This window comes from Ornithorhynchus anatinus, chromosome 14, assembly GCF_004115215.2.
Source record: "Ornithorhynchus anatinus isolate Pmale09 chromosome 14, mOrnAna1.pri.v4, whole genome shotgun sequence".
Classification (NCBI taxonomy): Eukaryota; Metazoa; Chordata; class Mammalia; order Monotremata; family Ornithorhynchidae; genus Ornithorhynchus; species Ornithorhynchus anatinus.
In genome coordinates this window covers 31,286,357-31,309,949 of record NC_041741.1, presented here as the reverse complement: position 1 = coordinate 31,309,949, position 23,593 = coordinate 31,286,357, and the positions used below count along the sequence as shown (strand labels likewise).

The following is a 23,593-nucleotide window of genomic DNA, read 5'->3' as shown; positions in this document are numbered from 1 at the left end:
AACTGTGCCCAGGCGCCTGTGCGCCTGGCTGTGCCATATTGCGCCTCCGCCCCTCGTTGGGCCAGCGTGACTAAAGGTGCCAAGGCGCCTCTGCACCTGGCTGTGCCATTGCGCCTCTGCCCCTCGTTGGGCCAGTGTGCCTATCTGTGCCGAAGCGCCAATGTGCCCATCCGTGCCTAGGTGTCTGTAGGCCTAGCTGTGCCATCGCGCCTCTGCCCTTCGTTGTGCCACTGTGTGCCTGGGCGCCAGAGTGCCTATCTGCGCCAAGGTGTCTGTGTGCCTAGCTGTGCCATCGCGCCTCTGCCCTTCGTTGTGCCAGTGTGCCTCTGTGTGCCTGGCCGCCCGCGTACCTATCTGTGCCATCGCGCCTCTGCCCCTCGATGTGCCACTGTGCCTATCTGTGCCCGGGCGCCTGTGTGACTGGCTGTGCCTAGGCGCTTGTGCGGCCGCCCTTCTGCCCCTCGTTGTGCCAGCGTGCCTCTGTGCGCCTGGGCGCCCGTGTGCCTAACCGTGCCAAAGCGCCTCTGTGCTCTCGACTGTGCCATCGCGCCTCTGCCCGTGGTTGTGCCCGTGTGCCTAAGCCGTGCCTGTGTGCCTCTCGGCTGTGCCGTTGCGCCTCCGCCCCTCGTCGTGCCCGTGTGCCTCAGTGGGCCTGGGCGCCCGTGGGCCTACCTATCCGTGCCCAAGCGCCCGTGTGCCCGTCGGCCGTGCCGCGGCGCCTCCGCCCGTGGTCGTGCCCGTGTGCCCAGCTGTGCCCGTGGGCCCATCGGCTGTGCCACTGCGCCTCCGCCCCTGGTCGTGCCCGTGGGCCTATCCGTGCCCAAGCGCCCGTGTGCCCGTCGGCCGTGCCGTTGCGCCTCCGTCCCTCGTGGTGCCACTGTGTCCATCAGCTGTGCCCGTGCGCCTAGCGGTGCCCGTGTGCCCATCATGGGCCGGGCCGTGGCGCCTCCGCCCCTGGTCGTGCCCGTGTGCCCGTCGGCTGGGCCATTGCGCCTGGGCTCGGGGCCGTGCCCGGGGCGGGAGGGAGGGAGGGAAGGAAGGAAGGAGGGAGGGAAGGAAGGAGGGAGGGAGGGAGCTATAAAAGCGGCAGGCGGCCGCCCGCTCCGGCTTCATTCTCTGCGGCCGGCGGGGACCCAGCTGCACCGCCTCTCTCGGAGCTGCTCCCCCCCCCAGCCGGCCCCGACCCCCCACCCTCCCCCCCGACCCCCCGGCAGGACCGCGCCCGGGCTCGGGGGCTCCCGATGCGTGGACTACCCGCCGCGGCCCCCGCTCCTGCGATGCCCTGCGCCCCCGGGACCCCCGAAAGGAGTTTGCCCACCGCCGCCCCGGCCGGCTCGCAGGGCTGCCTTTCCTTATGAAGAAGACACAAGTGAGTGCCCGGCCTGGGCCCGTGGGCGGGGGGGAGGAGGGACGGTCGGGAGGACCCCCTGGCGACTCCGGGCCTCAGTTGCCTCGTCGGGAAGATGGGGGGATGGAGACCGTGGGACGGGGACCGGGTCCGCCGCCATCTGCTTGCATCCACCCCGGCGCTCGGCACCGAAGGCGCCCGACGAGGGCCCGTTCCTCCTCCCGGGGCCTCGGCCACCTCACCGGGAAAACGGGGATTAAGATTAAGACCCGATGACCTCGAACCTCCCCCGGCGTTTAGGGGAGCGGCGGAGGCTCCCGGACTTTTGGTAATTTGGAGAAGGGGAGAGTCGCAGGTGGCGGCCGCTGGGGAGGGGATCGGGGCCGGGCAAGCAGTGATCTGAGACTTCAGGTCGGCTGGGGAAGAAGTGATCTGACTGACACTCGAGGTTGACCGTCAGCCCCGTCAAACGGCAGGGACCGTCTCTATCTGTGGCCGACTTGTTCATTCCAAGCGCTTAGTCCGGTGCCCCGCGCACAGGGAGCGCTCAGTAGATACTACTGAACGGATCCGAGATTAGGAAACCGCACCCCTCCCCGTGCGCCTCTTTGCACCCGCCAAGTCCCCGCAGAGAGGACTATATTTCTATATACAGATTTCTATATACTCTGTATAGTAGTACATGCACGTAGGTGCGTGTTCGTGGGTGCCCGCGCGATTTCAAACCCGCCCGGCCCAGACGCAGAAGGGATTTGCCAGGTTCTGCCACCGGAAAGTCAGGCGCCCGAGTTTGCTCTCCAGGTTTAATGATGGTCCAGACGTCTCCCTCCCAACGACTCCGGAGAAATTATTTGTGTTTGCATAACGAAGCAAAGATAGGGGGAGGACTCTGTGTACGCACACCTCCCCCAGATACACACACACGCAACACCCCAAAAGGAAAGTGGGCAGAGATTAGTGAAAAGCCTCCGGGATCTCTGCCAGGGATAGAGGACTTTCATACGGTGGTCAACACGCTACCGGGTTGTGCCTGTTGCATAACCCGGCACCTAGGTAAACATAGCAGGGCGGCAGAATTGGGTTTTGGTGTGTTGTTGCCGTTGTTGTTGTTAGGAAGCAGATCCGGGACGTTGTTTCGGAAAGTGGCTACCTCCATTCTTGTCTTTTCGCAGACCGATCACTCGGCCGCTTGGCATTCTTCCCCCTTTCCCTCCCCGATAATAAAGGATCGCTCTCTATGTTTGTTGGGTGTCGTGTGATCCTCCCTCTCCCCCTCCCGCCCGCCTTCACCCCACCCCTCACTCCCACAGGTTATGTGTGACACCACCGTTCCCGTGACTGTCTTTGAAGGAGTGGAAGGGTGAAAGAAAATACTTCAAACGGTATCGATTTTGAAAGCGGGGACAGCGATATTCAGTAAATGAATTTTAAGAGGACATTCTTAACGTCTTCCGGCGGCGCGTTCCTTTTAACGCCTCCGTTGGCCGCCTGAAAACGGAGAGCAAAGCGAGCGCTCCGGATCCCGTCCACCTCTCCGGGACTAGAGGCGGTCCGTGGCCCTGGAGGGCCGCACGCCAGTCCCTGGCGAAGAGAGGCCTCAAAGGCTCAAGTTGATGAACGAGATAGGCTCTGGGATTGATCGAATTGGGGGAGATCTCTCTCTGAAGGTGGCTGTGATAAAGCCTCAAACACCCCACCCGGAGCCTCTTATGGAAAAATAAAGATTAAAACCTGGGCTGTCGAATGCTTTCCACAGCCACAAAAGGCTTCGAATGCCCAAATTAGACGATCGGGCGAGTGGTGGTTGCTCACGGGAATTACAGGGTTCACCACCCAACATGGAAAACAGGGTTAAATAAGAAAAGAGAGAACGACCTTGACATTACTGACGTTTAGAAGGAAAGCGATTCGATCTTTGCAACATTTTGCATCGGGGCAGGACTTCCGGGTGGCAAAACTGGCGTGCCGATCGCCGGGCTATCCTCGCTCTGCGAGACCGATCTACGGGCCCTCTAATGGCGCTTCCCCGCCTGATTAGGCCGCGGCACGGATTGGATTAAATGTGATCGTTCTGTTAACTGAAAAGAGGTCGGTGTCGTCCGAAACTGTGCTGGCCGGGGACGCTTTAGACAGCTAAACGTTTGAGAAATGCGATCTTTAGGGCCGAGTTAAATGGGCAGACTCGTAGGGAAACTCACTGGGGCAAAAGGGCTCGTGCCCTGATGGGAGGAGTGCCCTCCTTGAATAGATGTATTCATTGCCGGCAATTAAGTGACCTTCAAGGTTTCCTAAAGGGCTACTCCTAGGCATGTCGCATTCCTACCGCTGGAGGAAAGAGCGCCGTGGAAATTAGCGTGAGACAGATTCATTAGAAAATGGAACGGCCCGCAGAAATAGAAAGAACGTGCCCTTTGAGAGAGGCACGTTCCAAACAGAAAGGGGGAAAAAAAAAAATAGCACCCGGGCGATTCTGTATAAACGGTACACGGGGAACCTAACGAGGGCTTCGGAATCCGAGAGCCCGGGTCGGTCGGCTCCGTAAATCTAACTTTATCATCGCCGATGATAAATGTCCTCTTAGGCGGCGTAGGTTTAGGCCGCTCGCAGGGTCGTCGAGCAAGGAGAGGTATCGTCGGTTCCCTGTGGCGCGGCACGATGGGGGTCTTCGTTCACCTCGTCGAAATGCCGGAAAAAAAGCTGAGAGTTGGCCAGAAGTGTTCTTTATTTGCTGCGGAAGCCTAGGCCTGTGATACGGAAATCCCACACCCTGGCCTTGGCCAAACTAGGAGAGGATAAGAGTGCCGGTCAACACTTCATTTGAGTTTTGGGGAATGATGCTCTTCTTGCCTTTGTTGCACGTGGTGGCTTCGCGAATTTTGATGAGATGGAGGAGGAGGAGGAGTAATGAGGTGAAGGGTAATAAAAGTATTGGAATGATGATGATTACATAACAGTCCCGGAGAAAAAGAGAGATTTTACTTATTCCGCTTTATCTGGAGCATGGTTTGTGGCGGTTTGCCGTTTAAACTGCTGCAGCTTAACAACCTAGGACAGTTCTGTCATGCACACTGACTACGATTCTGTCCTGGAGAGGGCCAGATTTATCTTGGCTCATTAAGATTTGTTAAAATTATACCAGTTAGCTTTCAAAGGTGCAGAATTTCATGGTGTTTTGAGGACTGTTCTAGAGGAGAATCTTGAAAGGAAGTCTCTTATTGGAAGGGTAGATGAAAGACGAGAGGGGTGTCGCCTAGGAAATGGGACGGGAAAGAAAACGTCAGACCGGCGAATGAATGAAAGGAAGAGGTGGAACATCAGATGACCGGGTCTGAACATAGTTAATGCTTTTCAGGGAGAGCTGTCCTTTCGTTGTCTTCCGGCAAAGCTTTAGGCCCCTTCCGAAGGCTTAAACGGTCAAGTTTAAGAGCGCTGCTTTTAATGCCGGGAACAAAATATCCATACCGAATCCTTGTCTTGAAAAATTGACTCTCGGTTCCTGAAACGTGGGTTCCGATAAGGATTCGCTTCACTGCTGTTCCTTTTCAGGATTAAAAAATCAAGTGCTGACCGTCCACTAGTTGCCCCATAAATGAGGTGATTCGTGTGGTAAGCGAGCTGAAACCAGTTAAGCTGGCAAAAATGCATTCGTGCTTTATTGAGAGCGCATGGCGATTTCTTTTCTTCCCTCACATTCCTGCATAGAGTAATTATTGCTCTAGGAGTCAATTCGCCACCCTAAAGTCCTTCGGGAGTATTTACCCTCAGAGGGATTACTAGGTTACCTGAATTTGAGTTCCTTGGGCTACTTTTTCCTTGCCTCTTGTTTCCCCAGAAGTGACCCGTCTCTCCCCCTGGGCCTATTGCATTTATTGTTCCCCAAATGGGAGAAGGCTGCTGATTAACTCTCCTTCCTAATGAGAGAACTCTCCACTGCAGGTGAAGGGCGGTTGATAGGATGAAGGTGAAGGTTCGGACCAATGCTCCTTTAACCGAATTGGTTCATTCATTGTTCGGTGCTCTTCAGAACGGTCTAGTGTCTGCTCTTAGGCTCTAAATGAAACAAGTTAAACCAGAAGGTTATGCTGCAAGCAAAGTGAATGTTTTGACAATGATGGAAGAGGGTCCCTCAAGAATACTACTTAGAAGAAAAGGCATACACAAGAGAAATGGAAAATACCTTCTGTCCAGGCATAATTTATGATTCGGTTCATCATTTCCAGGATGACTCACGGAGGTATTTCCCACCTAGAAAGGGGCATTAAGAAAAAGCCTATCGATCATCGTGTTGTTGTTCGGTATCAGATGCTTTTCTCTTTCCTCTAGGCGAAGGTTTACATGCTTAACGTTTTAGGCTTCTGCTCTTCTTCGTGTACTTCTTCATCCTGTATGTGAGGTAAGGCATTCATTCCTCCAGTATTTCTTTGTTCCCTCTACCAGGCAACAAGCATTGACTTTTTTTCATTATGCAATGAATTTTTCTTTTTTTTTAATCTTCAGGTTACCTAATCTTTAACCTCCTTAAATGAGTGTAAAGCAATAGGATAAAAAGTATCACTTGTTTCTCCAATGCACGAACGGATCGTACACACCTAACACTTCTTGGCCTTGGTCACCGGGGGAGTCGGGGCATTTTGGAGAAGAAAATAGGGATCATCCGGAGTCTTTGAATGTCTCTCGCTATCTTGGGTGACTTGGCACAGAGAAACGTTTTCTGAAACGTAGTTGCCGTATCGTGCTCGTCGTGGGCAGGGAACCTGTCTACCAGCCCTGTTGTATCATAATCTCCCGAGTGCCTAGTACAGTCAATTGTACAGCACTCTGCAGTGTGACTTATTGATTGAATAATGTAAGACAAGCTACTATAACGCTGAGGGAGTTAATAATTGTGGTATTTGAGCACTTACAGTGTGCCAGGAACTAAGCGCCAGGGTGGATACGTGCAAATCAGGTTCTTCTGCACCTTTCATTTTTTTTTTCCCCCTCGTGAGAGGTATGTATGGGTATGGCCACATTCCCAGGAGGAATTGAGACCTGCTTGGGCTTCAATCCCCTGATTGCTCTCTCATCTGTTTTTCCGCCCCAGAAATGGGTTTGTGCTTACAGATTGTTTTGTCTTTTCATTCTTTTCTGGCCCAGTGGGTCACCTGACAGGAGATTTGCTTCTGTTTGACCTTAAACCTTTCCTTTCATTTTTTCATTTTCCAATCATTCTTTTCATCTGACAGATACGAAAGAAGATTCTCCCTTTTTCTTTCTTTTTTTTTTTTTCTCGTTTTGCAGAGTACTTTGGTGGTAGACACAGTCCCTTTCTAGTGAGAAGCAAAGCTTGCCTCTTTTCTCGTTCTCTTTTCTTTAAAGTGCAGACAGAATCATTTCCAATTCCCTAAAACTTTTGCTAATTTATTCCAGTGGAATTCTGCTTGAAGTGCCTCCCTTTGCCAAGTTCAAACACCACTGACTCAAACTGTTATGAGATGGATTACAAACCCTGACTGTAAATCAAAACCATGACTTCAGCCATGATACACGAGCAGTGTGGAATGATTAATGGAACTACATGTAAACTTAGCTTCTCTTGCCTGCAACTTCTTGAGTTTTTGGCAACTTTTTTGAATGTCCTCTGAGCACTGTATTAGGAGGGGAGATGAAACCGAAGACACTGAAGAGACAGACAACAGTATTATCTGAATAGAAGACTTTACCCACCCCCACGTTCAGTTTTGATTGCAACGAAATGATTGAAATAACAAGCAGTGTTCTTTAGCAGGAATTCTCCAGTATCAGTCACCTTCGATTATTAACTCAAAATCAAATAGAAGGGCTTTCTTAGTGGGAGGAGTAGAAGAGGGAGGAGGGAGCAGATAAGTCAGAGCCTCTGGTTTATCATGGGAAGGGAATGGGGAAAACAAGAAGACAGAAAAGAATGGGGGACTGAAAGAAAATAGGATTCATGTTTTCGCCTCTCATTCTCCCTTCTCCACTCTTTCTCTGCTCTTTCAGCTTTAGTTGCTGTTTGAAATATTCATATTCCGTCTCTCCGTTTTCTTCTGTAAAGCAGCGATGAAAATCATCCCCGCGGTGGAAGTTCCTTGTGGGCGGGAAACATGACTACCAACTCTCTTATATTGTACTTTCCCAAATACTTAGTATATGCTCAGTAAGTGCTCAGTAAATACGATTGAAACTTCAGGAGGGTGATGGTGGTCATTGTTTTTGCTCTCAAAACTTGAGACCGCTGCCCTGTTGCTCATCCCGGGAATCTTGAGAAGGCCAGAGAGTTTTGAACAGGGCTGAAAAAGTCTGTTGGGTCTTTCAGGCCTGAACGCTTTCACATCCTTGAAATCTGCCAGCTCTTCCCAAGTCTCATTCCAAATATGTCCGCGAGTATAGTAAGAGAGATTCATTCATTCAATCGTATTTATTGAGTGTTTACTGTGTGCGGAGTACTCTTGGGAGAGTACAATAGAAAGCACATCTCCTCCAAGAGGCCTTCCTTGAATAAGCCCTCGTTTCCTCTTCTCCCACTCCCTTCTGCGTTGCCCTTATGCTTGGATTTCTACCCTTTAATCACTCCACCCTCGGGCCCTCTGCACTTAAATATGTATCTATGATCCATTTATTTATATTAATGTCCGTCTCCCCCTCTACACTGTAAACTCCTTGCGGGCAAGAAATGTGTGTCCCGATTCTGTCGTACTCTACAGATGTCTAGTACAATTTGCCACTTGCCTGCTGTGTGACCTTGGGCGAGTCGCTTAATTTCTTCGTGCCTCAGATTCCTCATCTGCAAAATGGGGGTTTAATAGCTGTCTCATCCTGCTCCCCTTTAGACTGTGAGCTCCATGTGGGACAGAGACTGCGTCTAATCGGATTATAGCTACCCCAGCACTTAGCGCAGTGCTTGGCACGTAGTAAGCCTTTGACAAGTACCATTACCGTTACAAATCCGAGACCTCTAGACCGTAAGTTAATTACAAGCGGGGAACGTGTTCGCTAAATCTGCTGTATCGTGCTCTCTCAAGTGTTTAGTGTAGCGCACATAGCAAGCGCTCGATATATACTACTGATTGATTATTAGGCGCCTGAGCAGCATGGCTCAGTGGAAAGATCCCGGGCTTGGGAACCAGAGGTCATGGGTTCGAATCCCGGCTTTGCCACCTGTCACCTGTGTGACTGTGGGCAAGTCACTTCACTTCTCGGTGCCTCAATTCCCTCATCTGGAAAATGGGGATGAAGACTGCGAGCCTCACGTGGGACAGCCTGATGACTCTGTGTCTCCCCCGGCGCTTAGAACAGGGCTCTGCACACAGTAAGCGCTTAACAAATACCAACATCATTATTACTGTTATCTTGGAGGTGTGTAAAGTGCCTCCATTATATGTCTTGGAGGTGTATAAAGAACTGACCCAGTGGAAACAGCAGAATCAACTGTGGTATCGGAAAGATGTAAAATGGTGGTGTTGGCAATGATATTGACTGTGACTGCTAGGATGCAGTAGATGAAACGGATGAAATAGCCACAGCTTAGTGGCCGGCCAGGGACTAATAATAATAATAATTTGAACTCATGACCTCTGACTCAAAAGCCTGTGCTCTTTCCACTGAGCCACTCTGCTTCTCAAGTGCAGGCTGCCTCTAGCGGGCCGCACTTGGGCTGAGTTGCATCCACGGGAAGGCCAGCGGGTCAGAACTAAGTCCAAACTGTACCCTCCGTGAGAGCCGACAAGGCAACCCTCGAGAAGGAAATAGGCCAGGTCGGGAGTGAGGCTAGTACGGGAGACAGAAAGGAGTAATAATGAAAGTAATGGTATTTAGTAATAATCAATAAAATTTATGGTGTTTGTTAAGCACTTACGATGTGCTAAACACTGTCCTAAGCGCTGGGGTAGCTACGAGGTAATCGGGTTGGCCCATATGGGGCTTATGGTCTTAATTCCCGTTTTACAGATGCGGTAACTGAGGCACCAAGAAGTTAAGTAGCTTGCCCAAGGTCACACAGCAGACAAGTGGCAGAGCTGGGATCAGAACCCACCTTCATTCATTCGGTAGTATCCACTGAGCGCTTACTATGTGCAGAGCACTGTACTAAGCTCTTGGAATGTACAGTTCGGCAACAGATAGAGACAATCCCTGTCCATTGCACGTCCTCTGACTCCCAAGCCCGTGCCCTTGCCGCTAAGCCGTGCTTCTTCTTCTGGGCTTTCACTTCTATGACTACCGCTTCTAGGTTTCTACTTTGTAGGCTTGTATTAAGCTTTTATTAAGCACTTCCTATGTGTCAAGCACCATTCTAAGCAGTGGGGCAGATGCAAGTTAATCAGGTTGGACGCGGTCCCCGTCCCACATGGGCCTCACAGTCTTCCTCCTTATTTCACCGACGAGGTAACCGAGACATAAAGAAGTGAAGTGACTTGCCCAATTTCACCCAGCAGACAAGTGGCAGAACCGGAATTAGAACCCAGATCCTTCTGACTCCCAGGCCCGTGCTCTATCCACTGGGCCTAGCTGCCTAATTGAGGAGGTAGGGAAAGCCAGCCAATGCCTTGGGAGGGTGGCAGGGGCAGTTTGGCCCTGACTGCGATGAGCGTCTCATGGCGTTGCCTAGCTCCGGACCGGAGTCCGAGGGGGATCTGTGAGGACCATCAGTTGGCCCCTAAAGCGTGTGTTGGCGACACATTTAGGCAGGATGCTGCTGAGGAATCAGCGAACATTCTTCTGACAGCACAGTGGGTGAGGGAAGGAACGGTGGTTCTCACGAGAGCCGGGTCGGTCAAGTCTACCTGGCCGTGGGATCCTTCAAGGACCAAACTCTCATGCGAAAGGAGAACTGACAAGCAAGTTCTAGCTTCTCTTCCTCTCCCTACTCCTTTAATTATTTACATCACTTGCTCTTGGAAATCGTCCAATTATTCATCCTCAGATTTTTCTCCGTAGTTTATTACGGAAACCCTGCCCCCTGAAAACTATACTTTTCAAGGCCACGCCCACCAACGGCTCCATTCCCCTTTCGCCCCTGCATGCAAAGTGAAGAGCTGGCACCCTTTCCACCGCTGGAGATAGTCCTCTATGTGGGATCTCGTAAATCCTGAGTCTTGTTCCCTTGACACGAACCCGTCGGAGCAATTACCCTTTTCCATCTGACCGGACTTTGGGACCGAATATACTTTCGTGATCGATTCGTCGCCTTGAGGTTGACAGTGTCTGTCATACTGGTAATAAACCGAGTCTTCTGTGAAAATCACGTTCTAATAATAATACCCTTCTGCCCTGTAAAATGACGTCTGGCAACTTAATCCACTCAGATTCCCACTGTTGGACCGAGGTCCCGTTATCAACGTCCTTACATAACAAGCGCCTTGTGAAAACATGCAGTTTCCTTGGCTCTGGCGAATATTTTTACAGAGGAAGTGTGTTGCAGGATAAAAAGGCCAGGCCTACCCTACTGGGATGTTGACTAACATGAATGTAATGGCACATAAACCGACATGGTGCCGAGCTTCAGAGGTTTCATTGAAAATAGCTCCCGAATTGACTGTCAACCACAAAATTGCAAAACAAACCTCAACAGAAGTACGTTATTATTTTTGGGTCTCTTTAAGCCTATAATTTTCTACTCCCCTAAAGTGAAAACAACGAATGAGGTATTTAATTTCTGATGACAAACAAAACCTCGGGTGTGATGGCATTTTCCTGTGGTATGAATCTCAATCTTGTTCAGAAAATAAGTTCCTGTGGTCTTCGGCATTTTCACCCAAGGAGGACTAGTTGACTCAGTCAGAAATACAAGATATCGGTCGGCAGGCAGGGAAATGGCCTCGGCCCCTTTTATACCCTTTGACTATTTTTTTTAGAATTGACGGTGTTTTTATCCCACAGGAAAATGGCCGTCGGCCTTTCGTTCCGTTACTTGGTGGCCTCAGAGTGACGTCTTTACTGCCTGGGAGAGAAAATGCTTGGAAATTGAAAGGAAGATGAGGTTTAAAGATAGTGGTTTAAATTTCAATGAACTTAATTTTATATGAATAAAGCAGGGTGGTTTATGCTGTCTTTTTTATTTGCTTGACTTTGTTGGCCTTAGTAATCATTTGAAACAGTCTTTTTCCTTTCAATCCCAGTTTAAGGAAACTATTCACCGCCACACATCAGGTTTTTTATTTTAACAGTTTTTCCAGTCGGTACACTTAGTTTCCAGTATGAAGGTACAAATTCTTACTCTAAAAACACTTAGCACCCAGGAAATTGGCATGAATTCTCTTCCATTTGAAAATTGGATCTCATCAGGACTCAGCATGTCAAACAGAATTAGGCAGGCTTTCTTCAAATTCCACTGGTCATTTACTGTTTACACTCTCATATTAATAACTCACAGGTTGTCAGAATGAAATTCCCTCTTGGTAATTTGTGTCAAATGGTTGACCTTCAAGCTTTTAGCCATTTAAAAACCCCTAATGTTGCACTAAATAATGGTAAAATAGAGCCTGCCAACTTCACAACATTTACTAATTAAGCCATATATCATGCTTGCCGGGTAGTGGGTAATTCTTTTTATCCCCATTTTACAGATGAGGAAACTCAGATAAGACCAAACCCCAACCTACACTGCCAAGATTAACACTAGAAGAGATTTGCCTGGCACCAAATATAATTATTTGGTGTTTATTGTTTAAGCCAAAGATATATATGTTCTACCCTAGAAGCAGAGTTGCTTAAGGAAAGAGCACAGGATGGTGGGACTGGTTCTTACCCAAGTCCTGCCATTTTTATTTTTTTTAAATAGTATTTAAGCACTTACTGTGTGCTAGGCACTGTACTCGGTCCTGGGGTGGATATGTTTATCGGGTTGGATGCAGTCCGTATCCCACATGGGCTTTACAGTCTTAACCCTCACTTTACAGTTGAGATAAAAGAGGCAAAGAGAAGTTAAAACACTTGCCCAGGATCACATGGCAGACAAGTGGCAGAGCCAGGATTAGAACGCAGGTCATACTGAATTCCAGGCCTATCCATCCACTAGGTCATGCTGGCTTTGTGACTTTGTGCAAACCACTGAATTTATCTGTGCATCAGTTTCACTACCTGTTGAATGTAGCTTGAACACCTGTTAATTAATGTTGGCATTTGTTAAGCGCTTACTATGTGCAGAGCACTGTTCTTAGCACTGGGGTAGATAGAGGGTAATCAGGTTGTCCCACGTGGGGCTCACAGTTAATCCCCATTTTACAGATGAGGTAACTGAGGCACGAAGTTAAGTGACTTGCCCACAGTTACACAGTGCCGAGCACTGTTCTAAGCACTGGGGTAGATACAGGGTAATCAGGCTGTCCCACGTGAGGCTCACAGTTAATCCCCATTTTACAGATGAGGTAACTGAGGCACAGAGAAGTGAAGTGACTTGCCCACAGTTACACAGCTGACAAGTGGCAGAGGGGGGATTCGAACCTACGGCCTCTGACTCCCAAACCCGGGCTCTTTCCACTGAGCCACGCTGTTCTCTCTCCTACTTAGACTGTGAGCCCCATGTGGGACAGAGACTGTTTCTGACCCACATAAACTGTATCTACCCCGTTGCTTGATATGTCACTATTATCATTAATGATCTCTACATACAAATTAGAAACAAAATCAATATAAATCTGCCATCCAACAAAGCAGGTTTTCAGAAGAAAAATTAGAAACATTAGCGATTGATTTATTCAGATTTATTCAGGCCATTAAACTCTCCCCCCTTCCAGACTGTGAGCCCGTTGTTGGGTAGGGATTGTCTCTATTTGCTGATCTGTATTTTCCAAGCGCTTAGTACAGTACTTTGCACACAGTAAGCGCTCAATAAATGTGATTGAATAAATGAATTAAACAATATTGTCTATTTCAGATTTTTAAAAGAGGTAGGAAAATTATTTGATTTGGCACCCAGTATCCTTATGCAAATGGACATTTAATAGACATTTTGATGATTTTAGAGATGATTTCAGCATCCAGGTTTCTTGTTTTTAATTGGAATGCACAATATTGCTGCTTGTGGGATTTGCTTCTGGACAGCAGGGAAATCAGATGGACTAGAATTTATCACAGGAACCTAACTCTCCTGATGATTGATGATATGAGTAGGAAGACCAAGGATTAATGAAATCGGCATGTAAACCTCAAACCTCATTTAACTGATAATTTTAAAGTCCCTGCTAACGCTGAACTTTATGAGAACTGCCAATAGTGAGAAGAATGACCTACTTTTGAGGTTGGTTTTTTTTTCCCCCATCCCTTGCCTATCATCTGGCGGAAGTCCTTAAAGAAGGTTAGAAGCCAGAGGGAAAAGGAGGAAAAAGTAAAAATGGGAATCTGATGTGACAAGGTTAACTGCCCTCAGAATGCTTTGTTTTCTGGAACTTGTGTGGCGTAGAAAGAGTGGTGACTATCGCTGTTGAAACTTCTAAAGTGTTATCTTCACATATCAATTATGACTCATTTTTTGTATTTTCTTCTATCCCTAAGTTATTTTAATTTCTATCTTCCCATATAGACTATAAGCTCCTTTGGGCAGGGAGCCCGTCTATCACCTCTTCTGTATAACACTTTCCCAAGCCTTTAGTTCAGTGCTCTGCACACAGGAAGTGCTCAATAAATACCCCGGATTGACTGACTTTCTCACCTTAATGTATTAATGGGATGTGTGTTGCGGTGCAGTACTTGGGACCAGCATTATCAGGGGGCCTTTTAAGGCAATCCACAAAGTTTCAACTGACAAAGAGAAGATCGAAGGTCGCTTTCCTCATTACAAAGTTTGCCAATCTGGTCCTGCCCTAGAGAAAGCCTTTAACATTGTCGTTCCCGCTCTTCTTTTCCTACCCAACACCAGTCACTCTTGTCATTCAGTAGTATTTATTGAGCGCTTACTATTCATTCAATAGTATTTATTGAGCGCTTACTATGTGCAGAGCACTGTACTAAGCGCTTGGAATGAACAAGTCGGCAACAGATACAGTCCCTGCCCTTTGACGGGCTTATGGTCTAATTCGGGGGAGACAGACAGACGAGAACAATGGCAATAAATAGAGTCAAGGGGAAGAACATCTCATAAAAACAGTGGCAACTAAATAGAATCAGGGTGATGTACATCTCATTATACAAAATAAACAAAATAAATAGGGTGATAAAGATATATACAGTCCAGCGGACGAGTACGGTGCTGAGGGGGTGGGATGGGAGAGGGGGAGGAGGAGAGGGAAAGGGGGGAGAAGAGGGTTTAGCTGCGGAGAGGTGAAGGGGGGGTAGAGGGAGCAGAGGAAAAAAGGGGTGTCAATCTTGTCAATCTTGGGGGGTGAGAGGAGACTTGTGTCCCTGAATATTCTGGGAATGATAAACCTGATTCAGATTCTCTTAAAGGGTGGCGTCACTGTGGCCATGGTGGTGCGGTGATGCCGTACGGGGGAGTTAACCCCGTCTCTCTCCTCACCCGTTCTGTTGATTTCTGCTTCAAAAACGTGGGTTTGGGGAAATTCCTCCATTGTTCTGCTGCTCTGCAGATTGAATCACTGTCGCTGAAGACAACTTGGTTGGCTGATCATGTTCATCAAACGCACGGGTATGTGAACCCAGGGTGGGATAGGGACTGATCATCTTGTATCTACCCCAGCGCTTAGCACAGCGCTTGGCACATAGTAAGTGCGTAATAATTACCACCATTATTAGCACATAGTAAGTGCGTAATAATTACCACCGTTATTACGGCAGCACAACTAAGGACAACGCTTTTGTGCACACAGCGTGGCTAGGGCTGTGTGTCCTGCCCTGGTCTTCTCAATGACTCCTACACAGGTAGCTTTCACCATCAGGAACATCTTATTTGGGTATGATCCTATTAGAAAGAAGAGAAAGCGTCCTAAAGATTTTCTGAACAATTGCTGTAATGTGGTTCCAGACACTTAGTAGTTGCCTTAGTCCACTTGTCAAAAATAAAACCTTTTTTTAAGAATTTCATTTTTGGAAGATAACATCATCGCATGCTATGCTTAGCCGAAATTATAACCAGGTCTGCGTGACATGGTTTTCTAGATCGACCAATTGCATCTACTGAGCACTTCGATCTGCAGAGCAGAAAAGAGATAAGAGAAGGGTAAGAGTAAAGACATTTTCTGAGTGTCACTGTCATGACAAGTGGGAGTTGCACTAAAATAATTTACAGATCAGAGGAAGAAGGAAAGTGGATATAAACCTCCTTCTGGGCAGGGAACGTGTTGTATTGTACGCTTCCGTGCACTCAGTACAAGTGCTCTGCACTCAGTAGGTATTTCAGTAGTAGGGCATATACAAAAAGATAATCTGAAATTATAAGTACATGATTGGAGCCAAGAGCTGCAGTGGTGACCGTGGGGAGAAAACCAGGGAAGAGGTGAATTTTTAACTAGGGAAAGCAGCCTGGAGGAGATAATACTAATAATAATAATAATGTTGGTATTTGTTAAGCACTTACTATGTGCAGAGCACTGTTCTAAACACTGGGGTAGATACAGGGTAATCAGGTTGTCCCACATGAGGCTCACAGTCTTAATCCCCATTTTACAGATGAGGTAACAGGCCCAGAGAAGTGAAGTGACTTGCCCACAGTCACACAGCTGACAAGCGGCAGGGCCGGGATTCGAACCCATGAGCCCACGCCCAGGCTCTTTCCACTGAGCCACGCTGCTTCTCTATGCAATTTCAGAAGGACTTTGAAGATGGGGGGAGGGGGTGTTTGAAAGATATATGAAGGGAGAGGAAGCTCCAGACAGAAGTAAGGGTGTGAGTAAGGAGCCAGAGATGGAGAAAGATGAGAACAAGGAACAGTGAGTAGATTCTATTTAGAGGAATGAAAAATGGGAGTTGGGGTATAGTGGGAGAAGAGAGTTGGATGAGTAAGGGGAAGGAAGTTGAATGACTGCCTTAAAGCCAATAGTCAGGAGGCTGTGCTTATCGTGGAGAGAGATGGGCAACAGCTGGAGGTTTGAGGCATGAGGACCTGTGTTGAGAAGATATAAGGAGAATGATCTCAGTGGAAGAATTAACTCTGGGCTGGAGAGCTGAGAGTTGAGTCAGGAAAACCAGCGAGGAGGCTGATGGAGTAATTTAGCCAGGACGTGACAGGCACCTGCATCGGGGGCAGGATGGACAGAAAAGGGGGGAGCCAGGAAATCCTGTGGAGGAAATTGCAGTTCCTATAACTCCACTGTTGGATGAGTGAGAAACTATCCCTATACTAGCATGATTGCCATGTCCGGTAAGAATTGGGTCACTTGACCTCCTTTTTTTTTTTTTTAAAGACAGGTGATTAAATCTTTAATCAGTGGTATGGTATTACTTGGCAATGATTCTACAATTTCATTTGCATAGTCCACTATAAATGTAAGTGAAATTAAGGGTAATTGAAAATTAGCACAAGTAGAGTCGCAGCAGTTGCCGAACAGAGGAAAAGACAAAAGGAGCCATCAAAATACATGCCATACTCTATTACAACAGCTCAAAAGACTTGCAGATAAGTGCTCTCGGTTAGAATTATTGAAGGTGTATCTCACCAGGGCGGGTGTACCTTTAAAAAGGAAACCCTGATGGGAAGCCGCGTGGCCAAGTGGATAAAGCGCAGGACTGGGAGTCAGAAGGAACCTGGGTTCTAATCCCGATTCTGCCGCGTGTCTTCTGTGTGACGACCTTGGGCAAATCACTTATCCCTTAACTTCTCTGGGCCTCAGTTACCTTAACTTCTCTGGGCCTCAGTTACCTCATCAGTTAAATGGGGATTAAGACGGTGAGCCAGGGACTGTGTACCACTCCAGAGCTTGATACAGTGCCTGCTCTCTTTACTTAACAAACACCACAATTATCATTAGAAGTCAGTGACTGGTTACTCCCTGATTGTAGTCATGCGGGCACTTTGGAGGGTTAATTAACTCCTTTGGACCACTAGTGTATTGACTCAGTTTATGCAGAGTGTATGCCACGATAAACTGAAGAATCCCCAATCATTTGAATGAGTTAATGATCCGCCTTAAATTCTAAATAAAGTTACCCATTGTTACTACATACAAATGTAGCTATTGTTTTGAACCCACAGTCTAGAACTGTAGTAGTAATCATATTGATTAAATACTTACTGTGTACCCAGTAGGACCCTGAGCACCTGGGAATATATCATGGAAGAACAGGCTTGGCTCCTGCCCTCAAGAAACTTTTAGAACCCAACTCTTAACCAGACAGTCCCTTAATGTCGGGGCTCAAGAACCCCTTGAGAAACGCTGCTTCTGCCTTGGCAGCCCGAGGACAGGTGCTGCGCTCGCTCTGCCTAGGTGTTTGAGAGATAGAAATTGTCATAATCTGCACATCACGAATGCGTGGCTTTAGGCAAGTGACTTGATGTTCAGGAGCCAATTTCCTCATCTGTGAGATTGCAGAATAATAAGCCTTCCAAGGTTGCTGCAGGAATGAAATGATTAGGCCCCATGCCCCAGGACTGGGAGGACTGAGAGAAACCGGCTTCTCAGTGTTTAGCAAAAAGGATACGGGCTGGGGAGGACAGGATGGACTGGCAAGGCTCTATAGGGAACAGTCAATTGTATTTATTGAGCGCTTACTACGTGCAGAGCACGGAACTAAGCACTCAGGGTAGAGAAGCAGCTTGGCTCGGTGGAAAGAGCACGACCTTGGGAGCCAGACGTCGTGGGTTCTAATCCCAGTTCCGCTACTTGTCAGCTGTGTGACTTTGGGCAAGACACTTGACTTCTCTGTGCCGCAGTTCCCTCATCTGTAAAATGGGGATTAAGACCGTGAGCCTCACGAGGGACAACCCGATTACCCTGTACTACCCCAGCGCTTAGAACAGTGCTCTGCACATAGTAAGCACTTAAATACCAACATTATTATTATTATAGTTATCACTACAACATCACAGAGTTGGAAGACACAGTCCCTGCCCACAGTGAGTTTACAATCTAAAGTCATTTCCTCCCTCCTTACTAGAGCTGCAGGAGATCCCCCTGGCCTAACTTCTACTCAGTCGATGGTATTTACTGAGTACTTACTGTGTTGGTATCTGTTAAGCGCTTCCTATATGCCAAGCACTGTTCTAAGCGCTGGGGTAGATACAGGGTAATCGGGTTGTCCCACGTGAGGCTCACAGTTGATCCCCATTTTACAGTTGAGGTAACTGAGGCACAGAGAAGTGAAGTGACTTGCCCGCAGTCACGCAGCTGACAAGTGGCAGAGCCGGGAGTCGAACTCATGACCTCTGATTCTGAAGCCCAGGCTCTTTCCACTGAGCCACGTGTTCTGACCGCTGTGCCAAATGCTTGGGAGACTACAGTACAACACGGTTAATATGTTCGTTAAGATGTTCGTTCCCACAGGGAGCTCACAGTCTGTTCACGCCCAGAAGCACCTGTGTGTGGAATGCTGATTCTCAGGTGTCAGTTTGTTGCTGGGACACACATTGCAGTTGGAACACCGAAAAAAGAAAGCTGGGGGTCCCGTTCAATCGTATTCTGAAGTGTAAAACCCTCTCTTTAACCATTAAGAAGAAAAGAATGTGGGTTTGATCAATCGTTTGCATCAGGTGGTGAATTAATTAGTTTCAGATATATAAAATGAAATATATTTAAACTTTTCTAATGGTATTTGTTAAATCCTTACTCTGTGCCAGACGCTGTCCTAAGCACTGGGATAGATGCAAGCTAATCAGGTTGGATACGGCCTTAATCTCCATCTCACAGATGAGGTAACTGAGGCCCAGAGGAGTGAAGTGACTTGCCCAAGGACACACCGAAGATAATCGGCAGTCAGGATTAGAAACCGGCTCCTTCTGATTCCCAGGCTCGTGGTCTATCCACTAGGCCAGGCTGCTTCTCCGTTTTCCTACTGCTGGAAATCATTTTTTGTCTGTTTTGGTCTGTTATTAAAAAAACTTGAATACTTGACAAACAAGACTCTGGTAACTCTAAAAGGCAGGCTTCTTCTATCAGTAGATCACTCGAGCTAAATATACAGTTCTTTCACAAGCCATCAAATGGATCATCTTCATTTCATTCCGGAGAAGCAGCGTGTCTCGGTGGAAAGAGCCCGGGCTTGGGAGTCAGCGGTCATGGGTTCGAATCCTGGCTCTGCCACTTGGCAGCTGTGTGACTGTGGGCAAGTCACTTAACTTCTCTGTGCCTCAGTTACCTCATCTGTAAAATGGAGATTAACTGTGAGCCTCACGCGGGACAACCTGATGACCCTGTATCTCCCCCAGCGCTTAGAACCGTGCTCTGCACGTAGTAAACGCTTAACAAATACCAACATTATTATTATTATTTTTCTGTTAAGTGCTAACTAAACAAAATGCGTTAGAAGATGGGGAGAGGTCTCTCAGGGGAGAGATCTCTCTTTCTACTTCCTTACCTAATTTGCAAAGTATTCAAGTATGGGAAGAAATCTCAAATTCAATTCTGAATTCAGAATAAAATATGCCAGACTTTGTGTGCCTATGTCGCTTAGCAGAATAACATTTATTCATTGTTAGGCACACTAATAAATTTTAAAAATTAAGCTTGTCACTTTAATAGCTACAGAGGATAAAACTCGAATTATATGACCTGCCTTCACAAATTGAAAACATCTCTAGCAAAGTGGGTTAGAAATTTGCATTAAGCCACGAATGTGGATACCCTAGGGCTATGTTGAACTAGGACTGGTCGAGAACATCAAAGCTCTGTGCTGTTCATAGAAAATTCCCTGCCTATTCTGCATCTTCTAAATGTTTGGAGGAATTAACTAACCAGCTGATCTCAGCTGTTATAAGAGTTTGGAGGAAGAGAGACTGTGTCTAATGATGTAACTTAGGTTCAGAACCAACAAAAGGAAACAGTTCTTCACAGCAGATGGCAAGAATGTGGAGCTTGTTAGCATCGAGTCGAAAGGGCAGAGAATATCAGTAGTTTCAAGGTGTCTTACGTACATTCGTGTTCGAGCAGCATATTAAGGATAACTAGAGGAAAAGTTAGGGATGTTGGATGGAACGTTACTGAAAATTAGAATGGATGTCGAGGAGAATTCAAGAAGGAATAGTAGGCACTCAAATATTATTGATTGAAAAGTACTCTGGAAACGTTAAAGTGCCATACGGAAAATACAGTGGCATTATTGTAAAAAAAGGCATTTGTGTGTGTGGGTGGGTATATGTGTGTGTGTTCATTTCACACACACATGAAATCTAACCCCCTTATCTGCCAAAGCAATGCTTCCGATGGAACTTGTCGAAAGAGAAATTCCTAGCTCACTTCAGAATGTTATGTTAATGTAAGGCTTGCCAATAAGACAGCTGAGGCATATCTTTTTAATTTCATTTAACTGAAATCATTGCTAAACATTGGTCCTTTTTTCATTTGCTGAACTATATGCCATCTCCTTTACAAGATGATAGCCTCTTTCTTGCCAGAGGAAGTAATCTGTACGTTCACATTTTAGCCTCCCATCTTATTTGAGATCTTATCAGGAATAGAGTGACTGAAGTTTTGAAACAAACCCGCACAAACTATTGAGATAGTCCCTCCTTCTGTAATGAGACAAATAACTGCTTTCTGTTTACTCATTAATGTGTTTTGGAACTAAGCGTTGGGACTCAAATTTGATTTCTATTGTTCAGCCTTAAGTAGTGAGAGATTTTTGAAATAATTTAATTGTTTCTCCCCCAAGGATGAAACATATAAAGTTTTTAACGTTCAGTTAGAAACCCTGGGAAGATCTGCCCCAAATGAGTATTTACGAGAGTACTAGTGAAAGTAGAAACAAAAAATATTTGGCTAGAGTATCTCCTTTGTTTTCCTGCGATTGTGACTGGAGAGTCCTTTGAAAACACTTGGATGGGATAGATTTTATAATGACTGCTTACCAGGACTGAGTAGGTATTTCTGAGATAAGGTGGCCATGTTTGGGGGAACATAAAATGGGGCAAAGCCAGATAGTAAACTCCTAGAGGTCAGGGACCAGATTTACCAACCCTATTACTCCTTCCCAAGCACTTGGTACACTGTTTTGCACATCCTAAGCACTCAAAATTACACCTCATTGAAAAGAAAGATAGAGGGAGGAGGTAAAGAAAGAGAAAGGTAGGGAGACAGAGAGGACAGGAAGAAGGAGAGGCAGGTGGAGAGGGGGAAAGGGCCAGGTAAGACTGACAGATACAAGTCCGTAGAGAAGCACATAGATGACACTAATAATAATAATGTTGGTATTTGTTAAGCGCTTACTATGTGCAGAGCACTGTTCTAAGCGCTGGGGGAGATACAGGGTAATCAGGTTGTCCCACGTGAGGCTCACAGTCAATCCCCACTTAACAGATGAGGGAACTGAGGCACAGAGAAGTTAAGCGACTTGCCCACAGTCACACAGCTGCCAAGTGGCAGAGCCGGGATTCGAACCCGTGAACTCTGACTCCCAAGCCCGGGCTCTTTCCACTGAGCCACGCTGCCATTCTGCTTCACTAACCCAGATATTGCTGCCTCTTCAGGAGCTGGGCTAGTTACTGTGGTGGGCTTGTCTGGGCTATGGTGAGTGTGCTGTGGCTACCACTTGTTTCACGGATATTTCTAGTACTGTTGCACCCTGCACTAGAAATGGGGCGGCCAGATACCTGGTTTTCTACTGGCCGGTCCAGTTTTCAGCTGGCCTGACCCTGTTTTTAAAAGATGGTATTTTATTAAGTGCTTACTGTACATCAGACACGGTAGTAAGTGCTCAGGCAAAGCTATTCAGGTTGGATACAGTCCAATTAATCATATTTATTGAGCGCCTACTATGTGCAGATCACTGTTCTAAGCTCCTGGGAGAGTACAATACGACAGGGTTGGTAGACGCGTTCCCTGCCCACGGGGACCTTACAGTCTTCAGGAAATAATCAGGCCCCACATAGGGCTCACAGTCTAAGTAGGATAAAGAATAGGTATTGAATCCCCCTTTTAGAGGCGAAGGAACTGAGGCACAGTGAAGTGACTTGCCCAAGGTCACCCAGCAGACAAACGGTGGAGGATTAGAACCCAAGTCCTCTAACTCCCGGGCTCTGGGCTTTTCCACTAGACATCACTGCTTCTTACCCTTTTCCTGTTCCAGATGCTTTTATGTTTGCTCTGAACCTTTTGGTGCCATACTGCCAAGTTTCATGGCTCAACTGCTGTGCCCGACTACACATTGACCTGGGAGGACAACACAAAAACCCTTAGGGTAAATCAGGGTCTGTGATCTCCCCATCCCCAGAAAACACTCTATTTACTCAAAACTTCTGAGAAGCAGTGTGGTCTAATGGTTAGAGCATGGGCCTGGGAGTCAGAAGGACCTGAGTTCTAATAACACCTCCTCCTTTTGTCTGCTGTGTGACCTTGGACAAGTCGCTTCTCTGTGCCTAGGTTCCTTCACCTGCAAAATGGGGATTCAATACCTGTTCTTCCTCCTACTCAGACTGAGCCCCCTGTGGGACCTGATTATCTTCTCTAGACTTTTAAACTTGGTGTGGGAAGGGAATGTTTGCCTCTTTTACCTCATCTGTAAGTGGGAATTAATACTGTGAGCCCCATATGGAACATGGACTGTGTCCAACCTGATTAGTGTGACTATCTCAGCGCTTAGTACGGTTCCTGGCACGTAGTAAGCGCTTAACAAATACCAATAAAAAACCCTCCAAAACGTGCAAACATCCTAGAAAATGGCATCCATAATGTCATCCCATTCTGTACCAGGCTTGTTGTAATGCGTGGACGGTCACGAGGCCAGTAAGAGTGATGGTAGAGGAGCAAGGAGAGTAGACAGTTCCTCTGTTTCTCAGCTTACCTGCCCCATCCCTCCTAGCATCACATGTGTAGCCATCAGGGTCCTTCCAGCCATCCTGGAAGAAAAAGGTGCTTTGATGCTTACAGGTTTCAATTTTCAAGTGGCAGAATGGCGCTCTCAAATTTGTGACCATTCTGCCTAATTGGGGGATGGTGGTTTTAATATATTTGTGTAAAGACATAGGGAAACTGAAATTTGAAAGTTTGGTTCATCCCCAGAGTCAGAACTTTATTCTGATGGATTAATTTTAGAGAAAACAATTGTTTAAAAAGCCATGGGTAGTGTGACCTCAAGAGACCTGAATGTTGGACTGATTACTATACCTGTCTCTTGGTAACTTGCTTTCCTGGCTTTAGTAACGTAAGATTGCTGGCTTTCTTCCAGAGTGCATTTGGGATACAAGGAGACTGTTTGCTTCACTGGCTG

At 47.1% G+C, this 23,593-nt stretch overlaps 1 protein-coding gene across 2 annotated transcripts in view; it reads left to right on the top strand.

Annotated features, from left to right (window-relative positions):
- Window positions 1-1,228: 1,228 nt before the first annotated feature.
- The window catches only part of KITLG (KIT ligand), a 76,159-nt gene continuing 53,794 nt past the window's right edge, over window positions 1,229-23,593 (top strand). The window contains exon 1 of one of the 2 annotated variants that reach the window (XM_007670077.3): window positions 1,229-1,369. In XM_007670077.3, coding sequence (XP_007668267.1) covers window positions 1,355-1,369 — 15 coding nt within the window. In that variant the 5' untranslated portion in view covers window positions 1,229-1,354. Of the gene's footprint in view, window positions 1,370-5,666; window positions 5,742-23,593 lie in introns of those variants that run through there. The other variant, XM_029079202.2, reaches the window with a different exon arrangement.